We start from the raw sequence: 14,082 nt of genomic DNA, 5'->3' as shown, positions 1-14,082 counted from the left end.
ATTTTTTTTCTTTGCAGGATATTTCAGCAAGTTTATGTTTCCGGGGTCAGAGAATATTCCTTCATAATACACGTGGCTGGTTTGGTGATGTTCCTTTAGAAGCTTCTGGAGATTTTGGCATCCACCCTGAGGAAGGAGAATTCCATCTAATGTGTCAGGTATTTACTTGAGCACAATCTGGCCTGGCTTTGCTTGATGACATGGTTTCTGAATCAAACTGTGTTATTATACCGGAAGAACTCTTTTTTCAGAATTCAGAATAAAAGTGATGCTGCTATAGGTGCTAAAGTAAATCTGGATTTTAAAGTTATTCAATAGGACTATTGGAGGTTTTTCATGCAATTGAAAGAGGGATAATCCTATTGATAGTTCGATGGTCGATTAAGTTCTTTTCTTTGTAGCTTGAGCAGTTGAATACATGATTTCTTTGGTAGTATTTTTCGCATTGGTCAAGTTTGAGGTTTGTTAAGTCCTTTTATGTAGGTTAGGCTTCCCACTTCCTCAATTTGCTTCATTTTGGATGCCTAAATTAGTATGAGAGCTCAAGATGTTTATTGTCAATTTATTATTTGTGACTTACAGAATTTTTACTCCTTGTTGTCAGAAGTAGGCTTGTTCTATTTGTTTTAGTTGTTAATATTGTGCCTACATGCTGTTGGGAGTTTTGAGCAGTGCCATCACATATCTGTTACGTTTTGGGATTGCTGTAGTGTTATATTCAGGTTGGACTATTTTGTCTATTGCCAATCGATTTTGTGTTCATGTTTAACATGATCTTCATGTTTCCAAAAAGAAAAAAAGAAAATTTCTCTCATGTTGTGTTTCTTTCTTCTTTCATTTTCTCTTAGTTGTAATCATATTGAAGATTATTCTTCAAAATTTTCATTGTTTTCTTTGGTTGATAAGAAGGTTGCTATCTCTTATATTATAACCACCAGCTTCAATCTGTTTTAGTGCTAGGTTTCAAAAGGAATGTGTGAAGTTAGATGCATATTTGAAGATGAGCTGTAACTTCGGTGATCACTTCAAAGTTGCTGTCATAGTAGCAACTTGCCCGTATATTTTGCATTTTAAGGAGTCTGTAACTCTGTGTCCACTGATGGAAGTGTTTGATTATTGCTTAAATTTAAATGCATGTATTTATAACATGCATTTCACGATATTCACGTCTGAACTTACTGTGAAGAAATAAAAGAAGTCATGGCTTGTAATCTTATGCATTCTCTTTGAGCTTGAAGTGGCAGCATTGCTGTGATCCTTTTATCTGGCACATGCAGTGTTTTATTTTCCCCCAATTTTCTAATTGTGTCACCGTTACTCATTTCCAGGTTCCATGTGTGGAAGTAAATGCCCTGATGAAAACCTTCAAAATGAAGCCTTTGTTGTTTCCGGTACGCATATCATGTATTTTTATCATCCTCAGTGTTACCATCTCAATGTCTGCTACCATGGTTAATTGTTTAGGATGACATATTTTTATTTCTTAGGACTTCTCTGCTCTCATGAAGTGATGCCTCTACTGTTATTATTATGTGATCAGTGCAGGATGACATTGTCATTTTCCACTTCAATCAGCATTAATTAGTGCAGGATATTTTAATACACTCTAGGTTCATCTTTGTATCTTTCCACTTCTTGAGGAATTTAGTATTGTTACATCACCTCTTAATTTCTTTCATATCTGCTTTCTATCTTGATTGCAGTTGGCTGGTTTTGTGACTGCGGTGTTCAACTGTCAAGGTCCACTGGATGCCCCTATCTTTGTGGGGAGTGGAATGGTGTCTAGAAAGATATCTTACTCTGTTTCTGATGTCCCTTTGTCCTCTGCATCTGAAGCAATGTTGAAAAATAAGGAGGCTGGTGCAGTGGCAGCATTTGACCGTGTTCCGTTTTCATATCTGTCTGCTAATTTTACCTTTAACACAGACAACTGTGTACGTTGTTTTCAATAGAAAATCATGTGTATTAAGATGAACTTTTTTTTGAACATAAGTGCTGTGGCAAGCTCTTTGAAAATGTGTCATATGTGATAGGTTGCTGACTTGTATGGAATTAGAGCTAGTCTTGTGGATGGTGGGGAAATTCGAGGAGCAGGAAATGCTTGGGTTTGTCCTGAGGTATGCTAGTACCCCATTTCCTGCTTAATTAGCTTGTCTGACAGAAGACTTAATGTCCTTGGAGTATCATCTTATTCTATCACTTTTTTCTATTGTCATGTTGACCATCTGCTTCATTCCTTCTTTCTTGATCTGCTTGTTGGCTATGATATTGGAATTGCAGAGCTTGGTTGACTATTTTTATACATTGATCTGTTATTTTCTGGACTAACAAGGTTGCTTCTTCTATATTGATATTATTTACTTGTGCACAATTGTTTGTGATTTATTTCATGCTGGGTGGTTGGCTTTTTTTTCTTTTCTTTCTTATCTTTTGTCCTCGGTAAACTAGTTGGTGAAGTGGAAATACAGTAAATCATATGTTTCTTTGTCCCACGATTCATTGTAAATGCAAAAGTTATTTCTTCTGCCATTCTGATGTATGGTACTGGCATGCCACAGGGTGAGGAAGATGACACAGCAATGGATGTAAATTTCTCAGGAAATTTGTCCTTTGACAAGATTATGCAACGATATATACCAGGTTATCTTCATCTTATGCCACTCAAATTAGGAGATTTAAGTGGAGAGACAAAACTTTCTGGATCACTTTTGAAACCGTAAGCTGAAGATCTTCTTGGATGAGGACCACTTGGTTTTATTTCTCAAATTTCTGCTTGTTTCTACTTTGGTGCTGCTTACACTTTAAGTTGGTTAATCGACATTCCTTTGAACATAGGAGGTTTGATATCAAGTGGACTGCACCAAAAGCTGAAGGATCATTTAGTGATGCTCGGGGAGATATAATGATTGCACCTGATTGTATCACTGTTAATTCTTCATCTGCTGCTTTTGATTTGTTTACAAAAGTTCAAACTTCATACCCTGAGGAATTCTGGCTAAACAAAAAGGAGTGCAGTGAGAATATCACCGTGCCATTTACTGTTGAAGGAGTGGAGTTGGACTTACGTATGCGTGGTTTTGAGTTTTTCAACCTGGTCTCCTCATATACTTTTGATTCTCCAAGGCCTACTCATTTGAAAGCAACAGGAAAAATAAAATTTCACGGAAAGGTTCTGAAGCCTTCTATTATAAGCGACGAAGCTGTTGGTCCTGAGGCTGAGGGGGAATCTGAGAAAATGATGGATAAAATAAGCAAAAAGAGTCTTGTTGGTGACTTGTCGGTCTCAGGTCTCAGACTAAATCAGTTAATGCTGGCACCTCAGTTGGTTGGGCAGTTGAGCATCTCTCAAGACTCTGTCAAGGTATTGTGTACAAACTTTCTCCACTAAGCAAGATACCTATTAAAGCTTTTCTTGCATTAAAATTTAGGGCATCTTAGAATGCTAAAAGTTTTGTGTACATGAGAGGTCTATGAGATACTGCTAAGAGGCGAGATGAAACTTTAGCATGCTCTATTAATGTGGCTGCAGTAATTACTTAACTGCAATATAGGCAATATAATATAGAGGCTTGAAATTTTTTTGTTCTTTCATTGAGTCAAGAGGAGGGAAAGGAAAAAGAAGTCATGGGTTCAAACTGTGAAAGGATGTTGCTTTTACTGAGGATGCTTAGGATAAGGACCTAAATAGAGTGATGGTCTGGCATTGCCTTTAACCCTTATAGCCTATACGACAAAGCGTGGAAGGTTTAAGTTGTTTTTGTCGCTTCCAGGTGTCTATTGTTGACTGGTGATATGACCTCTCTACAACACTAATTGTAATCTGATCAGATGGTGAAGAAGTTTGCTAACCTTTCTTAATAATTCTTCTAGCAGAAGTTTTAGACTTAAAACTGAGATTAATGGCCTGTTTAGAAACTTGAGTTTGAGTAAGAAAGGATTTGGAGTTACGAATCCAGTCTTTTTGTTTGGATATTAAATAAAAACAATTGAATTTGGATTTGGTAAATTCAACATTAATTTTAGATAGTTTGAATCTAGAATTTGAAATTCCTTTTGAAACTAAGTATTTACGAAGTCTACCACATTTCCTTATCTTCTTTAGCTCTACGTGATGATAATCAACCTTTCTTGGTTATGAAAAACACAATTATATAATAATATAAATTATCTCTCAGTTCAGTTATTTAGTTTATATGTGTTGCCATCATATTATTTTTTAATGTTATAATTGAATTCAAGATATTATGTACTTATATAAATTTACGTTTGTAATTAATTTGTTTTATATAGTTTTTGACTCGTTTATGCATTTGGGTTGTGTTCAACTTTTTATTGTGCCATGTTTAATTATTTTCTTATATTGGTATCATATAATTATATTATACTAGAAAATATCAAAGTCTAATTGAAAATATTCGGGTATCATGTCACGTGTCACTGTGTTTGCATTTTTTTGTGATTGTTATTTAGGCAATACATATTTATATAAAATTTTAATAATTTGTTTATGTCAATTTCGACATGTTGACCTATTCATGTTGTGTTAATGTTATTTTTCGCTTTTCATTGTACTTTATTATTGACTGAGTTGAACATATTATTAATTGTCATATTTTAATTATTAATTGTTGAGTTTAACATGCTACTAATTAAATACAAAGCCAAAAGTTGCATTTAGATCCAAATCCAAATCATGAACTTGAATTTGAAAGTTTATATTCATCCTGACAAAGAACTTTAGATCCATAAATTTGAAATCTAAAATTTGATTGTCGAAACCATTTCTATTGATATTCAAATCCAAATTTAAGTTTTCAAATTCAACTTCAAGCAAGTTTGGAATGGTTGCTTCCTCAGTTTAACCTTTTAAAATGTTGCATTCAAGAGGTGCCAGTCTTGAAAATGTTTCAGAAAAATATATATCATAGCAAAGTAGGATATATGAAATTTGCCCATTACTTCTCTTTTACAGTTGTTTTTGTAGCTTCCAGGTGTCTACTATTGACTGGGTAATGATTTATCATGCATCAATGAGTGTTATCTTAAGATGGTGATGAAGTTTGCTAGCCTTTTCTTGTAATTTGTCATTCAGTTCTGAACTGGGAAATCTTTTAGACTTAAACTGAAGAAAGAAGAAAAAAAAGAAAACAACTTTGAAATGGTTGCCTCCTTGTTCTAATGTGATAATTACATGGCAATTTGAGAATTTATGTGGTTAGTCTAGAAACAAATGCATCCTTCCTAGTTACATTATGCATGCAAGAGTTGTGTTGGAAGTTTTTCTGACTAACATAGAATAAAAATGTATTTTGTAGGCATTTGGCCCATAGAATGTTTCTTTCCTATTTAAAGTTTTTTCCTGACTCCATTTTACGAAGGGAGTATTTTAGCAACTATATTTCTATAGGTCTTTACCTTTTTAATTCTTAAATAGAAAATTGGATTTAGTTAGCTTTTTTGTGGATATTTGAAGCATATATAACCAATGAAATGGGAAATAACATGTATTTCAATGCTATGAATAAGATGGCTGCTACCCGGTTTATAAAAGGGAAATAACACGAATTTCATCAAAATTAGATAATGTGATGAGGTAAAAAAATTATGTGATGAATAACTTTTCAATGCAAGTTTAATTGACTACGGATGTAGTCATTCTCAATACTTGTGGCTAACTTAATAAAACTATATTTTTGTTATTTTGCTGTTTCATTCATTCTGCCTTTTTTATTTACTATTATTGGAGCTTGTCCTTGTTATCAGTATATGCCAACTAATTAAATACCCGTTTCTGTTGAGATGATGAGATCTTAGTGTATCTATTTGATACGAAAACCTCTATCTCGTGTTTGTGTACTATATTGTGATCTTTATTGGTCTTACAGTGTATAATTTTGAATTCTAAGTTTTGAAAAGATAAGAATGCATCACAAAAGTGTATATGCCAGTTAGTAATTTATGTCTTTATCATCAAGAGCCTTTATTAGAAATAGGGACTTAGCCCAGTCACCCACCTGCAGGTGGATTCTCGCAAAGCTGAGTTTTGATCCCTAGTTCTTGCCAATTATCCTTTCCTAGCATCCCATTGGCCTTTGGCCTCCTTTCTACCCAAAAAATGACCTTAGGTCTGTTTATGTTGGGCTGAGTAAAATACAAGTAAACATTTCCTTTCAGGATGTCAAGTATTTCATTGTCAAATAGAGTATCTGTGGTGGAGGTCCATAGTTTATTCTTATTGTGTACACATATATTGCCAATTCTTTCTCACTTATTTACAACAAAATTTTTATTCACCCTGGTTGTGCAGTTAGATGCCATAGGCAGGCCAGATGAAAGTCTTGCAATTGAGGTTGTGCAGCCTTTACAATCTGGCTCTGAGGAGAACTTGCAAAATGGAAAACTATTCTCCTTTTCTCTTCAGAAGGGGCAACTGAAAGCTAATATTTGTTTACGCCCACTTCATTCTGCTACTTTTGAGGTATATTAAGATCTTTCCAGTTTAGTTTGTAAAGTTAGAATCAGTAAGTGCTAAAGGTCAAATGAACTTGAAACGTTCTTGCCATGCGTCTGTTGTTGCAGATACGCCACTTGCCACTTGATGAATTGGAGCTTGCTTCACTTCGTGGAACAATACAGCGGGTAAGCTTTTATGTGGGTCTTCTTGTCAGCAAAGAAAGCTAATACTAGAGATTACAGCTGAATTGAAATGATAGGAATTTTCTTTAGGGAGAGAGCAAAAGTGAATACACTCAGTTTGTTAATTTGGCTAGAAAGAATCCAAAAGTAAATTCTATTTGGATAATAATAGCATTTTTAAGCTTGAAGGTAGTAATATATCTCCTTTTCTGTTCTTCTCTTTCCTCTTTCAATATTTGAGAATAGAGAAGAGGAAAAAAGGGAGGGGGCCAGGGGGGTGTTTTCTGTACATTATACGTTCTAAAATTTCTAGAATCTAAAGAAATTTCTACCATCTTTTGTGGTGCTTGTATTGATGTTTTACGCTGTTGCTGATCTCCATCTCAAACATTTTGTTCCAAGTGAAGTTAGATGGGAGCTTTTTCTAGTTTGATGATGACTATTGACTAATCATTTAATATATCAGTTGCTAGTGGTAATTTGAACTGGAAATAGTTAGTTAATCATTCTTTTTCGACTTTCAGGCTGAAATCCAGCTTAATTTCCAGAAAAGAAGAGGTCATGGTGTTCTATCAGTTCTTCGGCCTAAATTTAGCGGTGTGCTTGGTGAAGCCCTAGATGTGGCTGCTAGATGGAGCGGTGATGTTGTTAGTATTTGAAGCTTCTATTCCTTTGATATGTCGATTTTTTCTGGTTATTTTATCGGGTCATCTCACATGAAATTTCTGTGACTTACATATATATATATGTGTGTGTGTATTATTTTTGTTTTTGAATAGGTTTGAAATTCTTTCAACCAAGTTCAATTTTAAGTTGTCTTTTTTACTAGTAGTGGTTCTTAGGTGATTATATTATATATCCAGTTCAGTATAAAATAAAGTTGGTTGTTTATCTTACTGATCTTGTGATTTGGAATTTTCTTTTTTGCAACATTGATTTCTATTATCACATGCTAAAGATTTTACAAATCTTTAAGGACACCATTCTTAATTTCCTGCATTGCAACATATAGACACTGCAAACTATGATACTGATGTTACTCGCTGACATGAACTTTTGTAGATTACACTTGAGAAAACTGTTTTAGAGCAAATTAGTAGCCGGTATGAGCTTCAAGGTGAATATGTATTGCCTGGCAGCCGGGATAGAAACTTTTCTGAAATGGGAATGGATGGTTTGTTTAAAAGAGCAATGACAGGACATCTTGGTAGTGTCATATCTTCTATGGGAAGGTGGAGAATGAGACTTGAAGTTCCCAGAGCTGAGGTTGCTGAGATGCTTCCACTTGCTAGACTCTTGTCTCGAAGTATAGATCCTGCTGTCCGTTCTAGATCAAAGGTTGTTTTGGGTTTTATTTATTAATGGATTTTTTCAATTTTCTCAAGGCAGCTCAGATTGCAGGAAGCATTTTGGTAGTTGCATAACAGAGATTTTATTCTTATGAACTGTGCCCACTTCATCCTAACCAATTTCTTCTAAATGAAAAATAAGAGTACAAATGGTTTTAAACATATTTAGAATTCTCTATAGTTGTTTCTTATTTGCATTTGGAGATCTCTCCTGATTATGTATTCCTTCCATTTAAAAATCTTCATGTTTCTTGATACTGTGTGCAGGATCTTTTCATTCAAAGTTTGCAGTCGGTGGGAGTATATACTGAGAGTCTTCAGCATTTGCTTGAGGTACTTGGTCAATACCTGATTCTAGTAACTTCAATGACATGAACCGCATGTAGAACACACCAAAATTCAGTTCTTGTACTTTTCTACACTTTTGACAGCTCTTTGAATTTTTAGGTAATACGGGGTCATTATACTGCATCAAATGAAGTTGTTCTTGAAGACATAAGTCTCCCAGGTTTAGCTGAACTTAAGGGCTGCTGGCATGGTTCTCTTGATGCAAGTGGGGGAGGCAACGGAGATACTATGGTGTGCATAACATGAATAAGTTTCTGAAATTTTTGTTTTTCAAATATGAAATATTATAGCTACTGGTAAGGTCAGCATATAATCATGTGATTGGCGTGCAAAAATTGTTGTGTGAAATAATGAGGTCAGGATTTCTTCTTGTGAAGCTTAATGAAACTGGATCTTTGATGCATATTGTTAAGTGGGATAAGTATTTGGTCTTCTGTGGTCTTATTTAAAGTTGGGCCCGTCCACCTATTACCATGTGGTTTTAGGTTGGATACTTAACACATCTATAGTCCTTCAAATGGGAAAAGCCAAGTTTATATTTGTCCATCATCATTCACAAAAATTTGGATTTACAGCCTGTTTATAACTATATCTTAGGAATTATAAAATATGAATATTGCTGGTGTATTTGTTAAGGTTGTGCAAAAACTCCTAAATCAACATGCAGGCTGTCAATCTCAAGCACAAAATTATATCCATTTTTTGTGAATTATGATCTCAAGCACAAGGCTCCTATGGGGGACCTTCTCTTTCTCTCACTTTTTTGAACCCAAATTTCATATAAGGAATCTTAAATTTTTTGTTTAATTTGCATTTTTTGGAAGAAATGATTGCCATTTATCATTTGCAGCAACTTTTTGGAACTTGTTTCCATGCAGTATATTTCCTCTTGACATTATTGGTTCTTGTAAATATTTTTCAGGCAGAATTTGACTTGCATGGGGAGGAATGGGAGTGGGGAAGTTATAACACTCAACGTGTAGTGGCAGTGGGTGCATTCAGTAACGACGATGGTTTGCGTCTTGAGAAAATTTTTATCCAAAAGGATGATGCAACAATCCATGCTGATGGAACTTTGTTGGGGCCAAAAACCAATCTTCATTTTGCTGTTCTAAATTTTCCTGTTAGTCTAGTTCCTACCATAGTGCAGATTATTGAATCATCTGCCACTGAAGCTGTTCATTCTTTGCGACAATTGCTGGCCCCGATTAAGGGTATATTATACACAGAAGGAGACCTCAGAGGAAGTCTTGCAAAACCAGAATGTGATGTACAAGTAAGGCTCTTGGATGGTACCATTGGGGGCATTGATCTTGGGCGTGCTGAAGTTGTTGCTTCCCTGACCTCAAGCAGCCGCTTTCTGTTCAATGCCAAATTTGAACCAATAATCCAAAATGGCCATGTACACGTACAGGGAAGTGTTCCTGTTACTTTTGTCCAAAATAGCATCTCTGAGGAAGAAATAGAAATAGAAACAGAACGAAGCGAGGCAACTTTTGTCCCTGGCTGGGTGAAAGAAAGGAGTAAGGAGTCAACTGATAAAACTAGTGAGAAGAAAACCTTCCGAGAGAGAACAGAAGAAGGTTGGGATGCTCAGTTAGCTGAAAGTCTTAAAGGTTTAAACTGGAACATCTTAGATGTAGGAGAAGTTAGAATCGATGCTGATATAAAGGATGGGGGCATGATGTTGTTGACAGCATTATCTCCTTATGCAAACTGGCTTAGTGGCAATGCTGATGTCATGCTTCAGGTGGGTTAACTAAAGGTAAAGAATTTGCATAACATTTGACCAAGTGTAATTTAGTAGTAACTTTCAATTGTTTTCTCGTCTTTTAAAACAGGTTAGAGGCACTGTTGAACAACCTGTGCTTGATGGATCTGCATCATTCCATAGGGCATCTATATCCTCACCTGTACTCAGACAACCACTTACAAACATTGGTGGCACTGTACATGTGAAATCAAATAAATTATGCATAGCTTTATTGGAAAGCAGGGTAAGCAGAAGAGGGAAGCTGTTTCTAAAAGGGAATTTGCCCCTTAGAACAAGTGAAGCATCCCTGGGTGATAAAATTGACATGAAATGTGAAGTTCTCGAAGTACAGGCAAAGAACATTCTGAGGTGAACATGATTTATGATGCATAATATAATGACTTTGTTCCTAAATGCTGGTTCTTGTGTTTATTGTGAGTATTGATGAAAGGGAGTAGTTGCAGTAATCTGCCCCCCAGCTGCCATCTGGCATTTGCCCCTACTCTCCCTTTAGATCCATATACAGAACAGATCTCCTTCCTCCCGCCCTCTTGCTTCCTGTTAGCTGTCTATTTGTATTGATTTCTTTCACATGTTGCTTGTGGAAAACTGAAATCTTGCTGAAATTAGTGGCCAGGTTGACACCCAGTTGCAGATAACTGGTTCCATACTGCAGCCAACCATCTCAGGCAATATTAAGTTGAGCCATGGAGAGGCATATTTACCGCATGATAAGGGTAGTGGAGCTGCACCTTTGAATAGGCTGGCATCAAATCAGTCTAGGCTTCTGGGTAGCGGTGTCAACAAAGCAGTTGCTTCTAGATATGTCTCACGGTTTTTCGGTTCTGAACCTGCTTCTTCAAGGACCAAACTCCCACAACCCTCTGGTAGTATATGCCATTCAATGTTTTCAATTCTGATGCCTTTTTCTTTTTTTCTAGCAGTCACCGAATACAGCAATAGAAATCAAGACTACTCTTTTATATGGTTTTAGAATTTTGAAAATTTCAGTAGAAAATATTTCTTTTTCAATAACTGAATAAGACTCCTAGGAAACAATTTTATGCGCTATTCAATACCCATTACTTGTGGATTTATCAATCTAGTTAAACACAAACAAGTCTCTCAATTAGAAAAGAAAATTGGAGGACTTTTCCTTCAGGTAGGCTCTTAGATAACTTGAAGAGGTTCAAGGGCAAAACCTCTGATAGAGGATTTTCTTCTTGTGTTTCAATACTTTGAAGCCTCTCATGGGTTACAAATACAAGTAATAAGCTACTTTGATGCAACAAGAAGTGGAAGAAGGAAAAAAAAGTGAAAAATCTATTGGTAATTTAAGAATTTATGGCATCAGGTTAAATTTTGTTTAAGAAAATTATGGATATGGATATGCCTGGTCTATTGATGTCTAAACCTTTGGTTTGCTATTTTTAAATGTTATTTAACTTAAACTTATATTTAGATTTTGTTCTTATTTTCTGCACAAATTAGGTGATACTGACAGGATGAAGCTTCTTATTAAAAAGAATAATAACTATTGTCAATCTCCTGAAATGAAGAATACAGATTTACCATCAGTTCTATGAACATGCAGAATCCTGTCTATTGTATAATTAATTTGTCTTTATTATTTGTTTCTGATCATCCATGTGAAGTAATTATTATTTCTTTTTTCAGTTAAGTCAGCTGGAGTTGAGAAGGAGATGGAGCTAGTGAACATTAAACCAAGTGTTGATGTACGCCTTAGTGATTTGAAACTTGTTTTAGGACCAGAATTAAGGATAGTTTATCCTTTGATTCTTAACTTTGCTGTTAGTGGGGAACTCGAATTGAATGGCTTGGCTCATCCAAAGTGGATAAAACCGAAGGGCACTTTAACATTTGAGAATGGTGATGTGAATCTTGTTGCAACTCAAGTGAGTCCTATCTATTTCTATGTCACTCTTGTTTAAGCTTCTTTCCTTGTGCTCAAATTTGTTTCTGGTGGACTTTTCTTTTATTGCATTTAATATGCTGAGATCGACTTCTCCAAATCAGGTAAGGCTTAAGCGGGAACATCTCAATATAGCAAAATTTGAACCGGAGTATGGTTTAGATCCAATGCTGGACTTGGCTTTGGTTGGATCAGAATGGCAATTCAGGATTCAAAGTCGAGCCAGCAATTGGCAGGACAAGTTGGTGGTGACCTCAACACGTTCTGTGGAGCAGGATGTTCTCTCACCCACTGAGGTAACTACTAATTAATAAAATATGTTTGATGATGCATCATTTTTCTGTTCCCACTGGGTCCCCCTGAAATGATCTATTCTGTCTTACATGAGCTGTAAGCGTTTGTCCCACTTCCTTTTAGCTATGTGCCAAAGGTAGAATGATACAATTCAAGGTTCCCTTAGAAACTTTGAACCTAGGAAAGTAGATTATAACCTCTTGTACTAGGGTTGCATCCTATGGTGTTATTAAATGATTTATTATTCGTAAACAATGATGAGGTTTTCTGGTTTCTTTCTTTCTAAATTGACCGTGTAAGGATAAAGTTGTCAAACATCATTCTTTCCTATATCGTGGAAATTTGCTTGAGATGTAATGGCAAAGTTGAACCTATCTACTAGTTTGTTTTGTGTACCTTCATTCATATTCAATGCATGTAGCCGATCTCCATGCCACATGTGATATTTTGTTCTGGTTTTCTGTTTATCTAACAAGGCATCCAATGAGGCAAGGCATTTATAAGTTTAACAAGGATATGTGAATATTAGGTAGTTGCCAAATTCAGATCTCATGGACTATAGTGGGTTGTTTTGAATTTTGCCATCTTGTACAGGCTGCTAGAGTGTTTGAGAGTCAATTGGCTGAGTCTATATTGGAAGGTGATGGCCAACTTGCATTTAAAAAGCTTGCGACTGCAACACTTGAAACGCTAATGCCAAGAATCGAAGGGAAGGGAGAGTTTGGTCAGGCCAGGTGGAGGCTAGTGTATGCCCCACAAATCCCTAGTTTGCTATCTGTTGATCCCACGGCTGATCCTCTCAAATCTTTAGCCAGTAATATATCCTTTGGAACAGAAGTTGAAGTCCAGCTTGGGAAACGTTTGCAGGTAAATCTAAATTCTATCCATTCTTTTTTTTTGCTCTGATCAATATTTCGCTTCGTGTAAGCAGCTCTTCCTTCACGCAAATGAATTAATATATAGAATACCAAAGTAGGGAAAAGAAAAACCAAAATTGTACAGTTTTTGTTGGGTGCTTTGATTATGCACTAATCATCTGAACGTGGCTCAATAAGCTTCTATACGATCTTCAGTCAATGTTGAACTTTGTTCTTACTTGAAGATCAATGTTGAACTTTGTTCTTACCTGGTGCTTTTATCCCTCTCTCTTAGGCCTCTATAGTTAGGCAGCTGAAAGAATCAGAGATGGCTATGCAATGGACCTTGATTTACAAGCTTACAAGTCGTCTGCGAGTTCTACTACAATCTGCACCTTCCAAACGTCTTCTTTTCGAGTATTCTGCTACCTCGCAAGACTAATCTGCTATCAGTTGTTTGTTTTAGGGCAAACCTGCTACCTGCCATTTTCAGGGCTTTGCACAGGTAAAAGTGCCACAGTGATGCTTATCCTTCAAGTAAAACGAAGGGTAAGAGAGGTCTAGGGAAGGGGTAGTAGTTTTTGAAAATGCAAAGGTAGGTTTAATTACGTATTTCATTCTTTGCTCAAAATGAAGAGCTTGTTTATATTTGAATCACCTTCATCTTTGTACAGATGTAAAATTCAACAAAATGATAGTTTCAAGAGTAAATATAGTATTGCTCAATCTTTAGCCTTTTCAACTACGCGTATCAAATGTAAGGAGTGATTTCATGAACTAATAAAATTAGATTTCTTGGCTTTCCAATTTGCAAGTTTGTAACATCCATTCTCATTTGGATAAAGCAAAGATTTGAGCTTGTTAAAGTTTTCCATTTGATTCAAAAGAATCCAAATGAAAGAGTGAGTAAAT

General features: G+C 35.7%; 1 protein-coding gene across 1 annotated transcript; it reads left to right on the top strand.

Annotated features, from left to right (window-relative positions):
• Positions 1-13,912, top strand: LOC121218263 (protein TIC236, chloroplastic). The gene is made up of 19 exons (XM_041095186.1): positions 1-158; positions 1,329-1,391; positions 1,704-1,934; positions 2,034-2,117; positions 2,559-2,716; positions 2,836-3,361; positions 6,308-6,478; positions 6,580-6,639; positions 7,161-7,283; positions 7,699-7,974; positions 8,253-8,318; positions 8,433-8,564; positions 9,256-10,083; positions 10,175-10,455; positions 10,717-10,973; positions 11,764-12,002; positions 12,124-12,315; positions 12,908-13,180; positions 13,466-13,912. The coding sequence occupies exons 1-19, from the start codon at positions 150-152 to the stop codon at positions 13,610-13,612; spliced, it is 4,116 nt and encodes a 1,371-aa protein (XP_040951120.1). The 5' UTR covers positions 1-149; the 3' UTR covers positions 13,613-13,912.
• The last annotated feature ends 170 nt before the right edge of the window (positions 13,913-14,082 follow it).

Source organism: Gossypium hirsutum, chromosome D06 (assembly GCF_007990345.1).
Source record: "Gossypium hirsutum isolate 1008001.06 chromosome D06, Gossypium_hirsutum_v2.1, whole genome shotgun sequence".
Lineage (NCBI taxonomy): Eukaryota > Viridiplantae > Streptophyta > Magnoliopsida > Malvales > Malvaceae > Gossypium > Gossypium hirsutum.
Note: the sequence above shows the minus strand (reverse complement) of the source record. Positions and strands in the feature narration are given on the sequence as shown.